General features: G+C 39.5%; 1 protein-coding gene across 3 annotated transcripts in view; it reads right to left on the reverse strand.

Annotated features, from left to right (window-relative positions):
- The window catches only part of Epb41l4a (erythrocyte membrane protein band 4.1 like 4A), a 237,591-nt gene that overhangs the window by 89,149 nt on the left and 127,885 nt on the right, over nucleotides 1-20,557 (reverse strand). For all 3 annotated transcript variants that reach the window (XM_070036044.1, XM_070036043.1, XM_070036045.1), the window contains 5 exons: nucleotides 17,880-17,977; nucleotides 16,147-16,267; nucleotides 13,250-13,337; nucleotides 9,775-9,863; nucleotides 9,165-9,228 (listed from right to left, as the gene is read on the reverse strand). In XM_070036044.1, the coding sequence (XP_069892145.1) occupies nucleotides 9,165-9,228; nucleotides 9,775-9,863; nucleotides 13,250-13,337; nucleotides 16,147-16,267; nucleotides 17,880-17,977 (460 nt within the window). The remainder of the gene's footprint in view (nucleotides 1-9,164; nucleotides 9,229-9,774; nucleotides 9,864-13,249; nucleotides 13,338-16,146; nucleotides 16,268-17,879; nucleotides 17,978-20,557) is intronic.

Raw genomic sequence — 20,557 nt, forward strand, 5'->3', positions numbered from 1 at the left:
AGCTGTAGTGTTATTTTGAAATGTGCAGGAACCCAACATTTACTTAAGCTGATCTCTTAGGCTCATTGACCAATGGTAGCAAGTTCTTGCCACCATCACTTCCTGTGTCCTTGCCCCAAAGCAGACCGGAGAGTTCTGCCAAATGGGTCTAATTACTTATGGCAGAGTTGCCAGGAAACTTTTGGTCCTATGCCCTGTCATGCTGAGTAAGTTTAGCTAAGGCAAGTCTCGGGATGCACTGTCCATCAAGTAATTACAGTACTATTTACTCATCCTTAACATTAATTTCATAAATGAGCTTACTACACATGCCAAGTTATGGGCTTAGAGGAATGGCATACTTTCCTTGATGCCAAAGCCAAGAAATTAGTGTATGATCCACAAAACCATTCAATCTGCTACCATCAGAAGTAATATTATCTCCTGCATGCCTTCTACATCTACCCACTTGCCTCCCTCCTTGCAATGAGGTCTCTTACCACATCCTCTTGCTCAGTAGACTATTCCCAGCCTCAGACCCTTTGTTCTCAGTGTCTGTACTATTCCACCTTGCAGCCTGAGTCCCCTCAAAAGGCTAGAGACTGCTGTGGCACTCAGTTTCCCTTTAAGTCCTCAGGTCCATCAGCAAAAGTCAAGACCAAGTACATGCCCACAAGTACCAGAGGCCTTCTCAGACCTAGCTAGCTAGCATACTGACCCCCATTAGTTTTCTACCCCATCATCTGTGAAAAGGCAGACAAGGAAACTCAGCCTTCAAGCCTTCCAACACTCACAGCCCATAGCTTTATCATGCATCTTACCTGTGTTTATGTCACTCAACCCCAAATGTTGCTCAGCATATTATCTTCCCAGAGCTCCTGGTCTGTTCCCCTCTCTACCAATACCCAATTCCATTTATGCCCTCTGGAATTCATGGCCTCTCATTAGCAAATTCCCAAACCTCCACAGTCTGTTCTCTTTCCTTTGTCCTCATACTCTTGCAAAACTGAACCTGACTCTCCCTGGCAGATACAGCTTCCACACAGGCCTCCCCAGAGGTGCTACACTTTTTGTTTCTGCTGATCTCCCATCGCTGGGCATGAAAGTGAATCCTCCCTGATCCCTAGTGCCTCTTTCAGAAAACCCTCTCTCCTTCCCCTGAGACTCCCAACTTATGCCACCTGCAGACTCTAAGGGCAGCTGTCATACTTCAGGTCATTCCTCCCCGCCCCCCCCCCCCACACCTCCTAACCTTTCTGCCAGATACATCCCCATTCCTATCTTCCAAAGAACTGTCTGTACTTAACTTATGTTCTCCTTTTTCCTGTTACTTCTCTTTTCTGGACATGCATCAATTTATTTTTCATTCTCCTAGTCATAGACTTCTATAGTATTTCTATTTTTTTTTAATTTTTACTTAAGTGTAGCACAGAATATCATGTCTTCTGCATTCTTCAGAGGAGAACTGCTAGGTTGAACTCACTTTTCTACTCCAGTGAAACTAGTGTTGTCATTTCTAAATTTAGGAGTGCCTTCACAGTCCTGATCTTATTGGATGCATGTCAATACCATGAAATTTCCTCAACATAAGACTTTCCTTCTACCTCAGTGCTGATCTCCACCTTTTTTGATGCCCTCTTTTCTCCTTGGTGGTCCTGTCCCTTATGGGCTTTATATCCCCTTGTGACTTCAAATACCCATACACACTAATGATTCTCAAACATGTATATTCTGCTCAGAACTTGGTCCTGAAGTCTGACTTATAAGGCAACTTCTGATCATTTCTCCATTTAGATGTCTCAGAGATATTTTAACTTCAACAAACTCACAGCAGGACTCTTGGACCTTCCAGATCAAGCACCTTTCAGTCACTAGGACTCTTTCCCCTACCTCCCTGGTGGCTAAGTATAGAATCCAGGAACTTTTTAGTACTTTGTTACTACCCTGTTAAGAAACAGCCTCTTTGGGGGGGGGGGGTGGGGGGAGGCAGGGCTTCATTAAAGATTGAAGACTAAAGGCTGGGTGTTGTGGCTCAAAATTCCAGGAAGTAAAGAGGACTGAGTTCAAGACCAGCCTGTACAAAAAGTTAGCATAGAGCCTATCTCAACAACTAAGGCAAGCCTAGTACACCATATCTGGAATTCTAGCTAAGCAGGAGGTAGGAGGATCAATCCAAGACAAAAAAAAAAAAAGGAAGATATCTGAAGTATGTCTAAAGCCAAAGGGCTGGGGGCATGGCTCAAGTGGGTCAGTGCTTGGTTAAGAGCATGAAGCCTTCAGTTCAAAATAAAATAACTAAACAAGTCACAGATTAAAGACAGAATCACTACCATCACCAAGGATGACTTCTATTTGTAAATCATTACTTCTAGAGTGTTAATAATAACAATAAATGTGAAATGTACATAGCAGAGAAATAAATTATTTTCACTTGAAAATGATATTATTATATTGCTATGGAAGTTTATGAGACCCAAATTTAAAAACTCTTGTCTAGAACACAGGAATTGGGCAAAATGGCCAGATCTGAGATAAACTTAGCAATATTTCAAAGCTTTTACTTCTAGCCAAAATCAGAAGCTATGTGTGTTGGTACGTGCCTATAACACCAGCAGGTAGATAAGGCAGTAGAACTGTGAGTTTGAGGCCCACCTAGGCTACATATGACAAAACAGAAGACTGCATCCACAATAGCAAAAAAAAAATGAAAATAAAATTGATCAAATACCAAACAGGCACATACAAAATAGATAAAATGAGAAGAAAATTCTTAAGGTATAATACTAAGAATAAAACATTCAAATGATGAGACCAAGGATAAAGGATGAACCAATGCAACAAGAATACTCACAAGACAACATGTTGGAATGAACTGCACAACTTGGTGGGGGGAGTGATAGGAGGGAAGTTGGAGAAAAATGAGGGAGGTGTTAACAAGTTTGACAAGTAATGTACTCACTACCTTATGTGTGTAACTGTAACCCCTCTGTAAATCACCTTGACAATAAAATTAAACTAAAAAAATGTACCAAACCATATTGGGCATGACATATCAATATATGAATATATACACAAATGAGGTATTCAATATTAATGGAAGCAATAGTAACAATGTATTAATAATATCCACTATTTCACCCTCACTTCCTCCCCCAGGCCTGCCTGCCACCTGGATAGGAGCAGATGCCATGGGCTCCCTCTTCCAGGATGCTGTGGCCCCTCTAATAAACCTTATAATAAGCTTTCTCCTGTACCTGCCTGCCTCTGTGTGGTCCCCTGGGATGGTTGTGAAGGATTCTTACAATAGTTTGTTTTTTAGATTTTCTACTATGATCATGTAAAATATCTGTACCCCAAATTCATATTTCTGCAAGGTGTTATTTAAAGCACAATGCCTATTTTGAAATATAAATAATACAAAGACTTCAGTTGGCCAGAAAGCACTAGGAATGGAGTTCAGTCTCTTTACCAAGCCAGCATACCAGAACAGCAGCAGAACAAGCACTTGAACCACCCTTCAAGCTGAATATGATTACTGTTCCAGGTGATGGATTTGAAAGGGCTTTTAAATTCAATCTGTGATTACAGTTAGGCCTCCATAATAATCAACTTGATTCTACATTATGTAAATCCTGCTTCACAAAGGGAGACCCTGATGGAGAAAGAAGGAAAGAAAAACACTCTGCAAGCAAGAATACTCTAGAAATACCATGTTTTGGATTAAATTAACATGCTATTTAATAATTTTTTTAAAAAATCCTTTTGATTCAAGCCTCATGTTCAGTGGCCTGCTGGGTCACATCACTAATGATTTCAGAGAGTGAGTTTTAATGACCCAGGGGGGGAGGGAGTAGGGGGAGGAAGCCATTCTTTGGCCTCTCCACATACACAGCCAATGTCAAAGCTGAATGAGGAAACTGGTTCTATTGTGGTGGAGATGGTCAATGAAAAGTAATATAATGATATTGGTTTTGTTGCTGTTATGTTTTACTTAAGAAGTCTAAGATGCTGGAAGCTCAGATTAACTCTGACTTTACCAAATACTTTCCTTAGGACAGTGGAAGACATTTTATTCATTTTATTTTGGCAGTACTGCACACATATACACATATTATATGTATACATATTCTGTATACATATTCATATATAGAGAAATCATGTGCTATACAGTTCAGTATATATTTTTGAAGATGGAGCCGCATGCTTGCTTAACAGGGGCTTTATCACTTGAGCTGTGTAAAATTCTAACTCCTTTTTTTCCACATTAGTTATTTTTCAAGTTGGATCATGCATTTTTGCCAAGGTCAGCCTCAAATTATACACCCAGCATACCTGGCACAACAGACACACACTATCATGCCCAACTTATTGACTGAGATGGGGATGGGGGGGGGGGGTCTTCCTAACTTTTTGCCTGGGCCAGCCTAAAACCAGAATTCTCCCAATCTCTGCCTACCAAGTATCTGGGATTTCAGATGTAAACACTGACTCTCGGTAGGAGAAGACATTTTAAATCAATAAAATAGTAATATGAAAGTAATTCACCAAAGCTAGACATAGTGACATATACCTATAATCCTAGTACTCATAGACTGAGTCAAGAAGATGAAAAGTTTGAAGCTACCCTGGACTCCAGAGCAAGACACTGTCTATAAATAAATAAACACACTGGATACATGCAGCTCATCAAAGGACCTCACTCACAAAATTAACATAAGTATAAGGTGAGAGAATACTTTAATAATGCCTCCATGAGAAGCCTTATTTCTTATTATTATATGCTTTAAAAACCCTTGAAAATGTCATATACTTTTTAACAGATTCTATTCCTTATATTTTTAAGTCATATGACCTCAGTGGTAGGATAGGAAGAAAACTACAGAAAGGAAGAAATTACAGATAGAAAAAAAAATCACTAACTAGCTATTTACTTTTTTTTTTATTGTAAAGATACTATACAGAGGGTTACAGTTACATGAGTGAGGTAATGAGTACACTTTCTCTTGAACATTGTTACCCCCTCCATTGTTTTCCCCCTACCATCCCCTCCCTCCCTACCTTCCCCAGGTTCTTTTTTTTTTTTTTTTTGATTGTGATTAAGTGATTACATAATTTCCCGAATTTCACTGTATTGTGGAATAATGATGCTCATTTAAAGTCACAAGTTCATTCTAACTTTCCTGGAGCAAATTGTCTATCACAGTCTGTAACATATAATGGTGTTCCCATGTTATATACCATATATGTGATCAGCAGCGTGGGGATATTTAGTAGTGGTTCAACCAGATGAGTGGGAGTTCTTTGTTTCTTAAGTCCTGTTAGTTTTGTCGTATCACCTAACATTTTGGATTTAGCATCCCCTTATCAGGGAGACCATGTACCCTTTGTCTCTTCATTCTTGGCTTACCTCGCTCAACATGATTCCTTCTAGCTCCATCCATTTCCCTGCAAATGCCATTATTTTGTCATTTCTAATGGCTGCATAATATTCCATTGTGTATAGATACCACAATTTTTGGATCCATTCATCTGTGGTGGGGCATCTGGGTTGTTTCCATATCCTAGCTATTGTGAACAGTGCTGCAATAAACATGGAGGTGCACGTGTCCTTGTATATTGGTTCCTGTTGTTCAGGGTAGATGCCTAGAAGTGGTATGACTGGGTCGTAAGGGAGGTCAATCTTTAGCTTTCTAAGGACCCTCCAGACTGCTTTCCAAAGTGGTTGTATAAGTGTACATTCCCACCAGCAGTGTAATAGCGTTCCTCTTTCTCCACATCCCCTCCAGCATTTGTCGTTGGCTGATTTATGGATGTGGAACATTCTGACTGGGGTAAGGTGGTATCTCAGGGTTGTCTTTATTTGCATTTCCTTCACCACCAGGGATGATGAACATTTCCTCATGTGTTTCTTTGCCATTTTTATTTCTTCATCTGAGAAGTCCCTCTTTAGTTCCCTTGCCCATTTAGTAATTGGTTTGTTAGGTTTGGGAGGGATTAGTTTCTTGAGTTCCCTGTATATACAGGATGTTAACCCCTTGTCTGATATATTGCTGGTAAATATTTTTTCCCAATTAGTTGGTTGTCTTTCTAGCTTAGTTGCGATAGATTTAGCTGTGCAGTAGCTTTTTATTTTAAGGTAGTCCCATTTGTCGAGTCTCTCTCCAACTTGTTGTGACCCTGGAACTCTGTTCAGGAAGTTCCTTCCTGTGCCTATTAGTTCAAGTGTCTCTCCTACTCTGTCCTGCAGTAGTTTCAGAGATTCAGGTTTAATGTTAAGGTCTTTAATCCATTTTGAGTTGATGTTGGTGCATGGTGATAGGCTGGGGTCCACTGTTAGTTTTCTGCATGTGGCTGCCCAGTTTTCCCAGCACCAACGGTTGAAGAGGCTGTGTTTCTTCCATTGTATGTCTTTAGCTCCTTTGTCGAATATCAGCTGGCTGTAGGCCTGTGGATTTATTTCTGGATCTTCTATTCTGTTCCATTAGTCTTCGGGTCTGTTTTTGTGCCAGTACCATGCTGTCTTTGTTATTATAGCTCTGTAGTAGAGTTTGAAGTTCAGCATGGATAGCCCTCTCATATTGTCTTTATTCCCTAGAATTGTTTTGGCTATTCTAGGTCCTTTGTTTTTCCATAGGAATTTTTGGACTGTTTTCTGTATTTCAGTGATGTACGTCATTGGGATTTTAATAGGAATTGCATTGAATTTGTATATTAGTTTTGGAAGTATTACCATCTTTACTATATTAAGTCCAGGAGCATGGGAGGTCTTTCCATTTCCTAGTGTCTTCTGCAATTTCTTTCTTTAACTTTTTATAGTTCTCATTAAATAGTTCTTTTACATCTTTGGTTAGGTTAATTCCTAAATATTTTATTTTTTGGAAGGTTATTGTGAATGGGGTTGCTCCCTTTATTTCCCTCTCTTCTTGTACATTGTCAGTGTACAGGAAGGCAACTGATTTTTGTGGGTTTATTTTGTATCCTGCTATTTTACTGAAGTGATTTATGATTTCTAAGAGTTTGTGGATGGAGTTTTTGGGATCGTGAAGGTATAGGATCATGTTGTCTGCAAAAAGGGATAGTTTAACTTCTTCTTTCCCTATGCGGATCCCTTTAATGTCTTTTTCTTGCCTTATTGCCCTGGCTAAGGGTTCCAGGACTATATTGAAGAGGAGTGGAGACAGTGGGCATCATTGCCTTGTTCCTGATTTTAGGAGAATTGGTTGTAGCTTTTCCCCATTAAGTATAATATTGGCTATTGGTCTGTCATTAATGGCCTTTATTGTTTTTAGAAATGTTCCTTCTATTCCCATTTTCTCCAGAGCTTTTAGCATGAATGAATGTTGAATTTTATCAAAGGCCTTTTCTGCATCTGTGGCGATAATCATGTGATTCTTGACCTTGGCTCTGTTGATATGTTGGATTACATTTATTGACTTAGCTATTTACTTTTTAAATGCTTTTAAAGCAGTCAGACATTAGTATAACTTTTCAGATTAACAAGTCTAATCAGAAGTTGAAGAACACAATGTACTTTCTTCAAACTAGACCTCTAAGAACTATTGTGTGTGCTGAATACAGTATTACAACCCTATAATACTAGCTACTTGGGAGATGAAGGTGGGAGGGATCATGGTTTGAGGCCACACAGGCAAAAAGTGAGATTCCCATTCCAACAAACAAACCGTGTGTGGTGATCCATTACAGAGAAGGTGTAGGTAAGTGAATCACGATCTGAGGCTGGCCCTAGACAATAAAGCATGAGACCCTATCCAAAATATAACACTAGAACAGGCTAGGGTCGTGGCACAAGAAAGAGATTACCTGCCTACTAAGTATGAGGCCCAGAGTTTAAACTTCAATACCAAAAATATCTACTGGGGGCTCGGAAGGTGGCTCAGTGGTAGATTCCTCAGCACCACATAAGCAAAAAGAAAAAAGCCGGAAGTGGCGCTGTGGCTCAAGTGGTAGAGCACTAGCCTTAAGCTGAAGAGCTGAGGGACAGCGCCCAGGCCCAGAGTTCAGGCCCCATGACCGGACCCAAAAAAACAAACAAACAAACAAAAATATCTACTATGTGATTTCTGGACCATCAGTTCTTTAAACATATGAAAGTTTACCTCCAAGTTCAAATTAATTCCAAATCTAACTTTCATTTTATCAACAAACACTAGCACTAGTAGGAAAACAGTTTACTTTTTTCCCTAGAAGAATAAATAGTATCTGATTTTCACGTTTAGCAGTACTTACTGCCAATAATTAGGCCAGTAATCATTTAAGTGGTATTACTGAATACCCACTACCTCTGAGGCACTCTGGCAAACACTATATCCCAGTCTTACAGCTGCTATCTTATTCCTGTGCCCATGTGTGGACATGAAAGAGCTGATTTCTGTGTAAATCCTTTTTAACTTTACGAAAGCCAGTTCAATTCCAGTTGTGCTTAGTTTTTGTTCAGCATGGAATTACTATCAAAAGAGATAGAAAAACAGATTCCTTAAATCACATTTTCCCCTAAGGACAGGACTAACAGCATCTTCTGAGAGCATGGTTTCTATAGGTTAGTTTAAGAGGAAGCTTTATCATCTTTGCCTTCTTCAATTAGTATCCTAGAGTGCACCTGTGAAGCTGTAAAAGTACACTGGCCTCTAACACCCTTTATGCTGTCTCCACACTGCCCAGGGACAGCGGAAGTCCACATTTCCGTACCTCAACTCATGGTCTCCCTCGAAAGTGGCCAGTTTCTGTTTGGTTTGTCTATCAAAGCTCAACAAGGAGCAAGCAGACATGTGAGTCCAATCAGAATGTTAAATTTACTTCAGAAAAGGTAGGACACAATTTTGCATCCTGTGTGCAGGCTACACCTTTCAGATTATATGAATCCTCCCCTCACAGATGGCACTGACTAGCAAATTACAGTAATAATGATAAAAACCTCCTAGTCTCTCCTCTGCCCTAGAAAGGTTCTGCTTCCCTTTGCTAAAACCAAAATGACATTTCCTCATCTTATTCTTTACTACTTATTTCCCTTTCCCTTTCTTGTAGAAGTTGTATACACTGAGTTCATTAACATGTTTCCCCAGGAAGAAAACCCCATAGTTTTGTCTCCCAATGTCTTTTAGGTTATAAATATCAGATAAGACCCTTTCTTGCCTTTGTATTTAAGCTAAGTGTTCACAAAAACTTACATCTTTTCCCAGTACCCGGAGTTCAAACTGAGTCTCCTTAAAGTGAACCTTTGTGATCCGAGGCCTGAAAAAGAACAAAGCAGTTGTGGTTTTAAAGACTTCATCTTTCAGAAAGTCAGAGAAGTATCCAGTAGACAAAAAGGTTGGTGACTGACTTTATATACTTCTGTAGTGACTTATAGAGTTTTCCACGCAAGTCCTTTGCTCCATTCCCATCATCCTATCTTCACTTCTCTACTATATGCACACAGCAACTTGGCACCCCCAGGCCTGACAGTGCCATCTTCCCAAGACAGCCAGGGCCTTAGGATCCTCCAGCCCCTCCATTCATTGGTAAATCAAAGCCAAAATTCAGAGTTGTTCTGGATCCACAGCCCACCAGCACTCATCAGAGCGGGTGGGAAATCCTACCAGAGTTTCCCCAGAGCCTAGAACCTCAGTGCCTGAAATTTGGAGAGATTATATACTAAGGGGCCATTAGAAGAAAAAGGTCACACACTCACATATTTACCACGTATTGATCAGGTGCCCACCCTTTCAAGGACACAAGCATCCTATAAGACTGAGACATTCAGTGGTTAACTTCTGACTGTGTCCTCTGGTCACTTACCAGAAATACTTCCCCACTTGCTTCTTGTTCTTATAGACAACAACACCAACTGGAGTTAATCCCAAGAAATACTCAGACTTGTTTTCTCCCTGAAAAAAAAACCCATAGGCTCAAAACCATGAATTTATTCGAATAAAAGTTCATTATAACACTGTAATTGATCATATAAATACTACTTACAGGATTAATGTTGGATTTCATTTCTGAAATGTTTTTGTCTAAAAAGCCAGCTAAGCTATAATACTAGGTAATTTGATGCTCTTTTCTTTTTCCTTGAAGTTCTTGAGAGGACTTTGTTACCTTAGTGTTAATTCATACTTATAACTTTAGCTCATTAAAAGGACCAGGGAAGCTGGGTACCAGTGGTTCACACCTATAATCCTAGCTACTCAGGAGGCTGACCTCTGAAGATTGAAGTTTGAAGTAAGCCAGGGCAGAAAAGTGTGTGAGGAGTCTTTTATCTCCAATTAACTGCAAAAAAAAAAAAAAAGCCAGAAGTAGAGGTGTGGCTCCCCTTAAGAGAAAAGGCTAAGAGAGAGTGCCCAGGCCCTGAGTTCAAGTCCCAGTGTCAGTACAAAGGATCTGGGGCATTCCACCAAGCCACTAACTGAGGTAGCCCCTGCTGCTTCCATAGTGATACCTGACCCTCGATAAACATTAACCAGAATCCCTCTGCAGCTTAAAATACTGATGACTCAGGGCAACCACACCAATAACTCACAATCCCCAGGCAGGGTCTAGAGCTTCCAAAATACACAGGAGCTCCAAATGATCTTCCTACAGCCAAGGCTTGAAGCACTGGCTTCTATCCAGGGTGATTTCAAATGGTTTATCTTCATTTTTCTCTCTGATATAGACAATCTTGAGAACCAATTCACCAACAAATTCAGGCAGCCAACAGCAGACACACACCATACTCCTTTCTTCACTTGTAACTTTGCTCAAAAAAATTAAAAAATAGAAACTCTTCACTGCAGTTCAGGTGGTACTGGTGGGCACTTGTGGTTCAAGCCTGTAATCCTAACTACTCAGGAGGCTGAGATCTGAGGATTATAGTTCAAAGCCAGCCCAGGCAGGAAAGTCTGTGAGACTATTATCTCCAATAAACTCTCAAAACCTCAGAAGTAGAGCTGTGGTTCAACTGGTAAAGTGCTAGCCTTGAGCAAAAGAAACTTGAGGACAGCACCCAGACTCTGAGTTCAAGCCCCAGGATAGGCACCAAATAAAGAAAGAAAGAAAAAGAAAAGAAAATCTTCTCATAAAAGACTGAAGAACCTTGATTTTTCAGGCAATGATAAATCTTAACCCACAGCACCTATGTTCTAGGTATCCAGACAATGTGCAGAACTAAAAGCCTGCAAAATTACATTCATAGGAACAAGAAGATCACTAATGCACATTGGAAGAATCCAGCTGTTGCCCACTCTCAGCTCTGGAAATTCAATCTTAAAGGAACGCATGAAAGATCCTAACAAATCTAGGTCATTTCCCATAAATTTCAACCCACCAACAAACTTGATTGTGGGTGAGGATAAACATTACAGAAGCAGAAACATTTTTCAGAAGACTCTCTTTATAAGTTTTCCTTATGGAATGTTCTTTTAAAAATCTGAAAACCTAAGGGGAAAGTTTTAGAGGTATTTTGTTTTGTGACAGAGTCATGCTGCGTAACAGTCCAAGCTGGCCTCAAACTTGAAATCCTCTTGCCTTTACCTCCCAAGTACTAGGATTACAAATATACATCACCACACTAAAGGTTTTCTTAAAGGGTAGTGCTGTGAAGCAGTTAATGAACTAATGAGATTAACACGATTACTTTCTCTCAATCTGTTCTGTAACTATCATTTGTACATGGACTGTGTGCCCTGGTATGCTTCTTCTTTTTTTTTTTTTTTGGTCGGTCATGGGACCTGAATTCGGCCTGGGTGCTGTCCCTCAGCTCTTCGGCTCAAGGCTAGCCCTCTACCTCTTGAGCCACAGCACCACTTCCAGCTATTTCTGCTTATGTGGTGCTGAGGAATCAAACCCAGGGCCTCATGCATATAAGGCAAGCACTCTACCACTGAGCCACCTTCCCACACCCCTCCCCCCCCAGTATGCTTCTCATGCTTCAAAAAATAATAGAAAATGATTTCTTGTTTCAGGAAATATTGATGATAAAAAAGACATACTACAAAGTGAATATATGAGTTGTCTGCTTTAGAGAAAGTTTTACTGGGGTTTCTTAAACACTAAGGAATTCTCAAATCCAACTGATTTTTTAAAAGTTCATCTCTAGCTATTTATTTCTTATAAAGAATAAGTCACTTGCTGTAATCCTAGATACTTAGAGCTAGACTGAGGTAGGAGGATTCCAATTTGAAGCCAGCCTAGAAAAGTCCATGAAACTCTTGACCAGCAAAAAGCTGAAAGCAGAGGTATGCCTTGAGTGGTAGAGTGCCAGCCAGAAGCAGAAAAGCTAAGGAAGATAAAGAGGCTCTGGGTTCAAGCGCCAGTACCACCCATTAAATAAAAATGGCACTTGACTTATTATTTCAAAAAATTAAATGTGACTATTACTAACTACATGAATGTCATGTAAAGTGATGCATTTCAATCTTACTGGTATACAATAAACCATTTTACGAGGAATGGCTCAGAGAGTAAGACCTAGATGAGAAGAACACTCAATGCAGATCTAGTGTAACTAATCACCACTTCTGGCAAGTTTTCATCAGCCACACTGAAGAAAATCTGCAAAAAATATTTCTATTAATGCAGTGATACTTTCTTTTTTTTTTTTTTTTTTTTTTTTTTTGCCAGTGGTCGGGCCTTAACTCTGGGCCTGGGCACTGTCCCTCAGCTCTTCAGCTCAAGGATAGTGCTCTACCACTTGAGCCACAGCGCCACTTCCAGCTTTTTCTGCTTATGTGGTGCTGAGGAATCGAACCCAGGGCCTCATGCATGCAAGGCATGCACTCTACCACTGAGCCACTTTCCCAGCCCCTGCAGTGATACTTTCAGTGGGAGTCAGCCTCCTACAGATAGAACATGCCCATCTAACAGCCCTACCACTGCTAATCTGGACTGTTGCCTAATGCCGGCTTCACCTGACAAGTTATTTTCCTTATGATTTTCAGCCATAATACCTATTTTTGGAAAACCCTCCTGTTTTCTGTCTCACACGATCAATTATAAACCAATTTTAAATTGTTTTGACGTTTAGCTAAGCCCTTTGGAGCTGTTATCCAGATTGTGTTTTCAAGCCCAGTTAATTGTTTTCTACACATGGAAATATAATCACAGACTTTTATGCAAACCTCATTAGGGCTTAATCCATGCAAGAGCTGCTTTGTGTTTGGAAAACCCAGATGAAAAAAGTCTCATCCACTTGTCAAACAACAGGACTGCTACTCTCCTCAGGGAGTCCCAGTGACTTTTTAAGAAAAATGTCATCAGCTTAACATATTTTGTGTTTTAATTAAATGTTACTCACATAGACAGGATGGAGGTCAACACCATACATCTCTAGGGACTTGGCCGTCCTCAAGTAATTCAGCTCAGCTTCACAGGGAGCCTGCCCCCTACATCAGCACAAAAACGAAGGGTTTGACTTTACTAACAGCTACTGCACTTGTAGGGATGCAACCATCTTCATTGTACTCACTGCAAAACAATCCTTTGTACTCACGTAAGTCTACATCTTTGTATTTCAGGAAGGACTCTGCCTTCTTGGTGACAAAAATGATATGTATAAAGATGATACTTCTATCAATGTCATGTTCCAAGTCTGTTCTTGTTCACTATGGTCTAGCCCCCAAATTCCCAGTATATATTAAAAATTCTCATTTCAAAAACCCCCAAAGAGGCTATTGAGGATACAAGCACTCAAAAAAGAAAAAAAAAGCATCCACTTCACAAAGAGCAAAATGTCTCCATGCACCAGCAGCTCTATCTGCATCAGAGAGAAATGTACAGTTGCACAGTGGTGGGAAGAGGAGGGAGCTAGGGCTGCCAACGAGCAAAGGCACGTCTACAGCTCCTGAGCAAACTTACAGTTTAGAAATATACTAGTTAACACAACGAAATTGTAAAAGTAATTGTCATTTTCTTATTATAGACTATAGAAACCTCCATAGATGATATAGAGAAAACAGCATCATTTCTAATGCAGGTGGGCATCTGCAAGAAATCTCCATAAAGGAAGAGGAAGAGAGAGAGAGAGAGAGAGAGAGAGAGAGAGAGAGAGAGAGAGAGAGAGAGAGAGAGAGAGAGAGAGAGAGAGAGAGAGAGAGAGAGAGAAAGAGAAAGAGAGAGAAAGGGGGGGTGAAGGCAAGAGAAAGACAGAGATAGATTAAAAGAGATACACCGAGAAATAGACTGAGACAAAGACAGAGAGACATGGAGAGGCAGACAAAGATGGGGAGGAAGAGTGAAGGAATAATAGACAGACAGAGACAAGGAGATAGAGAGAGAAACAGATTAAAAGAGGGTGAGTAAAATAGACTGAATGAGACAGATCTCAATTGCTAAGAGTTATAAATTTACAAAAAATTAAGAAACCATGCTTCAATGATTCTCTTCATTTCAGTCATTTATACACACTTTTAAAACGTTTGAAGAAGGGCTGGAGGTATTGCCCAAATGGTAGAGTATGTGCTTGTCTAACAAGAGCAAGGCCCTAAGTTCAAATAGCATGTTACTAAAAGAAAAGCATGTTACTTAAATCTATGAACAATATTCAACAAAAATTAGACACAGAAAGCTACCAAAACCTTCATTGATCATGATATATATATATATACACACACACACATATATAAACACTTTTTTAATAGTCACAATGCTCACAATACCACAAAAACATGAACAAGAGCCTTTACTGAAAGCTCCACAGTAATTTCAAAATACAGTTGTCCTTTGAAACTCCAGGAAGACTATATTCTCCCTCCAATTGTGCCAACACACTGCTTTCATACTTTAACAAGAATGCTTTGGGCCTCTCCACTGAAACCTTCAGCTGAAGGGCCCTCTCAACAGGCTAGAAAGCTTCATAGTGCATGTAAATACAGAAGCAAGAGCCACCCAGCAAGGGACTTCCACCTCTACTCACTGAGATCTTTTAGGTCAACATTTTTGTTAAGCACATGAATCCTACAAGTTTCTTCAATATAATGAATCTAATGAATCTGAAACCAAAGCTAATCAAGGGAGAATGTCACATAAGAAGCACAGTTAATCATAACTCCAAATTAAATTATATCTGCAATGCTTCAGGTTATGAAAGGCCATTCAATTGGGAGGGACATCTACTCTCAGAAGAGCTCATGATTTTCACATAATGTCTTCAGTGGCTCCATACCAGTGTCTTCAGGACTTCCAGCTTCATTGTTGTTGTTGTTGTTATTTATTTTGTCAAGGTGATGTACAAAGGGGCTATAAGTTACATGAGTAAGGTAGTGAGTAGCCAGCTTCATTGTTATTGCCTGACCAGGACTTAGTTTCAAATGCTGAAGAATTTACATAACACAGAGTAAATAGAGAATAAATTAAGGCATTTTGGAATATTTTTATAGTTAAAAAATAATATTTAATGTTGATTTCCAGTGCTTATATCTGGAATTCTAGCTACTTCAGAAGCTGAGTTCAGGAAGATCACAATTTGAGGCTAACAGGGACATACACCCAAGACCCCTTCTCAACCCATAACTTGGCATGGTGGCACACACCTGTTATCCTAGCTACATGGAAGGCTGAGATCATGTAGACTATGGTTCCAGCCCAGCTTAGCTAGGAAAGTCCACAGGTCTCCATCTAATATAAGTTAGAAGTGGTGAGGTGTGCTTATCATCCAACTAGGACAGGAAGCTTAAAATAGGCAAATCACAGTCCAAATGTATACCAGGGCATCTCAAATATAATCAGGGCAAGAAAGGGGCAGAGGCATATCTCATCAGTAGAGTATCTTCCATGGCAAGCCAAGTACCACCAAAAAAGAGTAGTTTAAAAGAGAGAAAGGGAGTGAGGGGTAAACAATGGCTGAAAAAAAGGAAGAAAGTACACAGTACTTACAGAATTATCCCACTAGGTAAAACCATATCATATAATCTATACAAAAATCAGTTTCTGTAAGGGAAATTATGCATCAGAGTGTGGTCTGAAAGGCTAGTAACCAAAAATATGATAACTTTAGGTACTGTCATTTATTTTCTCCTTTGTATCATTTATATTGCTGGAGTTTTGATGGGCATTTTAGTGTTATACATCATTAAAAATAAAAAGTGACAATAAAAAGAAAGCTAGAATGTTCAAGGCAGAGATGAGGAAATGTACCAAACTAGAAATTTTCTCATGAATGTCAATAGGCTGACTGACAGAAGACATGGTTCCTACATTAGAGTCTTGTGAATCCTTTCTATGGCTTCTTCAAGTTCTTCCTTCTGATCAGGAACAAACCGATACTCTGATACATAGCCTGCAGTGTGCTTGTAAGGGTCATAATCTCCAAGTTCAGCTGGAAAGAAATAAAGAAATTTATCATTTTATTCTATGTTAAAAAATACTTTTAAAATGACAAGAATTAAGTAATTTCTATCAGTATTAAGCAATTTTCTCCAAACACCTAATAAATTACATATACATCTATTAAAACTAAAACAACTCTCATAAGCACAGATAGATGGTACAAACAAAATCTTGACATGAAATATGTTATATATTTCTGCTTTCCCAGAGAACCTAATTATCACCATTTTAACCATTTATGCTTACTAGTTTCTACAAAGTAAAAATATATATGAACATTAATTACACATGTATATATACACACATTCACTCTAATTCTAGTTATAATTCTAGTAGTATGTTTATAAGCACTTTATATATGTATATAGTATGTGTGTGTATGTGTGTGTACAGGGGACCCTTATATCCTCTTGGGCAATAAGGAAAGTATGTCTGTTCAAACCATCCAATCCCCAAATAATGGTCATAGAAATTTAACAAAATGCTGCCTATACCCTATTACAGGTTACATAAAGAAGCAGAATGAAACCTAAAAGCTTATTATGTTACTTGTAAATGTTCTCCCTGCATCAATTCCCTTCCAAGCTCCAAATCCAGTTCATCTATTTGACATTTTTCCTAGGATATTTTTTCCTATATAATTTCTGGCCTACAAATTTTCTCAAGGACAAAGACCATGCTTAGCTTGATTCTTAAAAGATGCTCAATAAACCAGGTGCTGGTGGCTTACACCTGTAATACTAGCTACTCAGGAGGCTGAGATCTGAGGACTGTAGTTCAAAGTTAGCCAGGGCAGGAAAGTCCATGAGATACTTATCTCCAATAAACTACTCAGAAAAAGCTGGAAGAGGTGCTGTGGCTCAAGTGGTAGAGCACTAGCCTTAAGCACAAAGAGGCTCAGAGACTACGCATAGGCCTTGTGTTCAACCTTGAGTTCAGGACCAGCAAAAAAAAAAAAAAAAAAAAAAAAAAAAAGATGCTCAGTAATTATTAGAAATAATCTTAGCCTTAGTCTCCAAGAAGACAGAACAACCAGAGCCATCCTCTGTGGCCCCCATGTGGATGTCAAGAGCTAAAGTACACTGTGCACCAGATGTATGCCCAGGTGAACTTGGTGCTGGCACTTGGCCACGTGGGGTTCTTCAGAAGAGCTGGAGCAGGAAGGTGGTGGACTTTTGTTTTTGTTTTTGTTTTTGTTTTTTTGGTTTTTTGTTGGTTGTGGGGCTTGAACTCTGGGCCTGAGCACTGTCCCTCAGCTCTTCAGCTCAAGGCTAGCGCTCTACCACTTGAGCTATAGCGCCACTTCCAAGGTGGTGGACTGTATCATCACTGATGGAAGGTGGGATACAGAACAGAACAGACTGTTATGCCCCCAGTGAATCAAGACTCAATTCTAGTCCTAAAACTAAAACCATACAACCTACAACTGGCTCCATTTTTACTTCTGTAGGAACACTTGTCCAAACTTGGGTTCTGATTTTTTTTTCTCCAAATGTCATTTGATAGGAAGCATTTTAGAAGATATGCCTGCATAACAATACAAAACTTCAAAATATTTTCTGCACACATTAGTGAATCAAATCTGCTTAGGTGAAACCTACACTGGATGGCATATGCTCCCAGCTGAGCAGCAATGTTGACAGGGCAGGGCAGCCGGCCCTGAAGGACATCTTGCTTCACCTGCAAGAAAAACTGGTATCTAAAAGAGAAATGGGGGGGGGGGAGAGATTAGCAATCTCCAACACTTAAACAAATCTCAAGTTTCATGTCCTGATCATCAAGGTTAACATCAGTCATGGTCAGTGAAAATCAAGCCTCTTTCTACACCAAAGAAAGAGGCAACCAAGAGCTGCAGCTAAAATGCTCATGTACGGGAGGCAGGCTGCCTGGTCTGAACCCAGCTCTGCTATTCACTACCCCTATGTAGGGCTTTTGCTTAATCTATCAGCAGCCTCCAACTCTTGAGGATTGGGACAGCAGGGTTGATGTTAAAATTGAAGGTTAAAATAACCACCCACTGGCATCATCACTTCCACCATCATTACTACAGAATGCTCTTCCTTGGAGGAACAAATCACAAAAATCATCACCTACATCACAAGTGGCACCTACAAGGCTCAGAATTTAGTAAGCAAGTCATTTTAATATAATCTCATCAATCTTTCTTTTTCTTTCTTTTTTTCCCTGTTCATTATCAGCTGCTTGCTAATTCCATGTTGTCAAAAGAGAATCTATCTTAATTACAGTGCCAAGAATTATTCTCAAGATAGTAAACATTGTAACTCATTTATGGACATAAACACTATGTAACACTTCAAAAGTAACATCAGTACTACTATCTCCATTATGTAGAAGAGGAGCCCCAAAGACAGAGGTAAAGTGACTACTGTCGAAAAGAGAACCAAAGTAATTAGACCCTAGAAATCTCTCAAGGAAAATGCTATTCAACTTTGACAAGCTTTTTGCTTTTCTCTGGTTCGGTCTTGTTGCTGGTGGACTGACAGAGGTCGGAGTTTTACCAGACTACATATGAATCACCACCATCATCACAAACATGCACTCACACACACCCACACACTTCAGGTTGCCCTGTGTGATTTCCCATCCTTTGCAAGGTGTCTTTTGATTCCACTGGGAAGGGCAGAGAAAAGCAAAGGAAATGAATGTAAAAATTCAGTATCTCACAGCTGAATTTTACGTATGTATATGTATATCTATATCTATATGAACCTTCTGTACAGAATCAAAGCCCTTCACAATGTTACATTATTACCAAAACACCAATCTTGACTTTGATTGCAACCTAGGCTTAAATGAAAACTTCCCCCAAGCCTACTGTTTTCCTATTGTGAAGACATCATCTTTCCCAACTAACCATGGAAGAGAAATCAGCAACCATGGTGTAAACACGCCTAGAACTCAAATTCTATCACCACATAGGTATGGGAAGTAACACAATTCTCTCTACCCCCTAGCTTAGGTATCCATCCCTGGGATTTCTAAAACTCCTGCTGATCTTCCATCATCCATAATTATTTTCCTTCAAATCTTTCAAAAAGATAGAGAGGACAACACAGAGGCAAACAGGATCTTGCTACTCCTCTGGTTTGAAAAACAATACCTAGAAAGTCTTCTCTTTATCATAAAAATAAAGATCAAGTGCCCAAGACGGTTTTTGTGACTTCTGCTTACTTCTTAGGTCAAATTTCTTGAGACACAGACCAGTGACCATCACTACTTCATAATTAGTCGATTAGCTTTCCAATCTTACTTAATTACTTACTTAATCCCCTGAAATGTCTGAAATGCTCACCTGGATATTACATCCACTTCATAACAATCATTTGTGCTCCTCTTGGAGAACAGAAAAATGAAGTGACATTAAACTTAAACCCAAAGTTTTATTAATTAGAGGCATTTATAGAATTACTTCTATGAACTTGGGTTTGCTAAACCCTCCTTCTCTACTGTACCTTTATTTTCCTGAAGTACTGAGATTTGTTTTTTAAATAACACGAGTCACACATGTATATTTACCATTCTCTAGTAAAACTTTTATAACTTTTGACTAAACTGTCACATCCCTTCCCAACTGTAGGATCAGAGGATCTAATCCTATAGACATTTCCTTTGAAGACAAAGGTAACAAGTTACAGGAGGAGATGGAAAAATAGACAGAACTAATTTCAAAAATATAGATATTATATTTCAAGTAGCTAGTACTCAGTACATAATAGCTACTCAATAAATAACTAACTTGATAGGTGGAAATATAGATGAACAGATAGATGAATGGAAGTCAAAGAGGGGTATGGGTATTTTTATATGCTAAATACTTTATAGTGTCCTGGGGCCCATTTTAAATTAACTTTGTAAGGTCTGCACAGGGACACCTTCTTCCCTCTTGGCTAAGTTTCTGCCCAGTATCTGTTACTTAGGTAACCGGCAGACCTGGAAGCAGTCACCTTCCCCTTCCGCTAAGTCACATCCTGGGCCACCTCTGGTCACATGCCTCCCATCTGACCTTAGGAGGGTTCCAGACCCTGAGATCATGTCCTGATCCAGTGTGGCCACACCTTTCCCTCACCTGGCCCCACCTCTTCCTGTCTCTGGAGTAAATAAATCTTGCCCACCCCTTTCCTTTTTGGCCATGCCTTTCTACCATGCATGGTGAGGGCAGCAGTTCGGTAAATAAACTTCTTCTCCTGCTTGAATAGCGCATGGTGTTCTCTTCATCAGCTATCTAATGAAACCTACCTATTTAATATACCTTAAAAAC

Source organism: Dipodomys merriami, unplaced genomic scaffold, assembly GCF_024711535.1.
Source record: "Dipodomys merriami isolate MVZ:Mamm:240054 unplaced genomic scaffold, mDipMer1.0.p SCAF_27, whole genome shotgun sequence".
NCBI lineage: Eukaryota > Metazoa > Chordata > Mammalia > Rodentia > Heteromyidae > Dipodomys > Dipodomys merriami.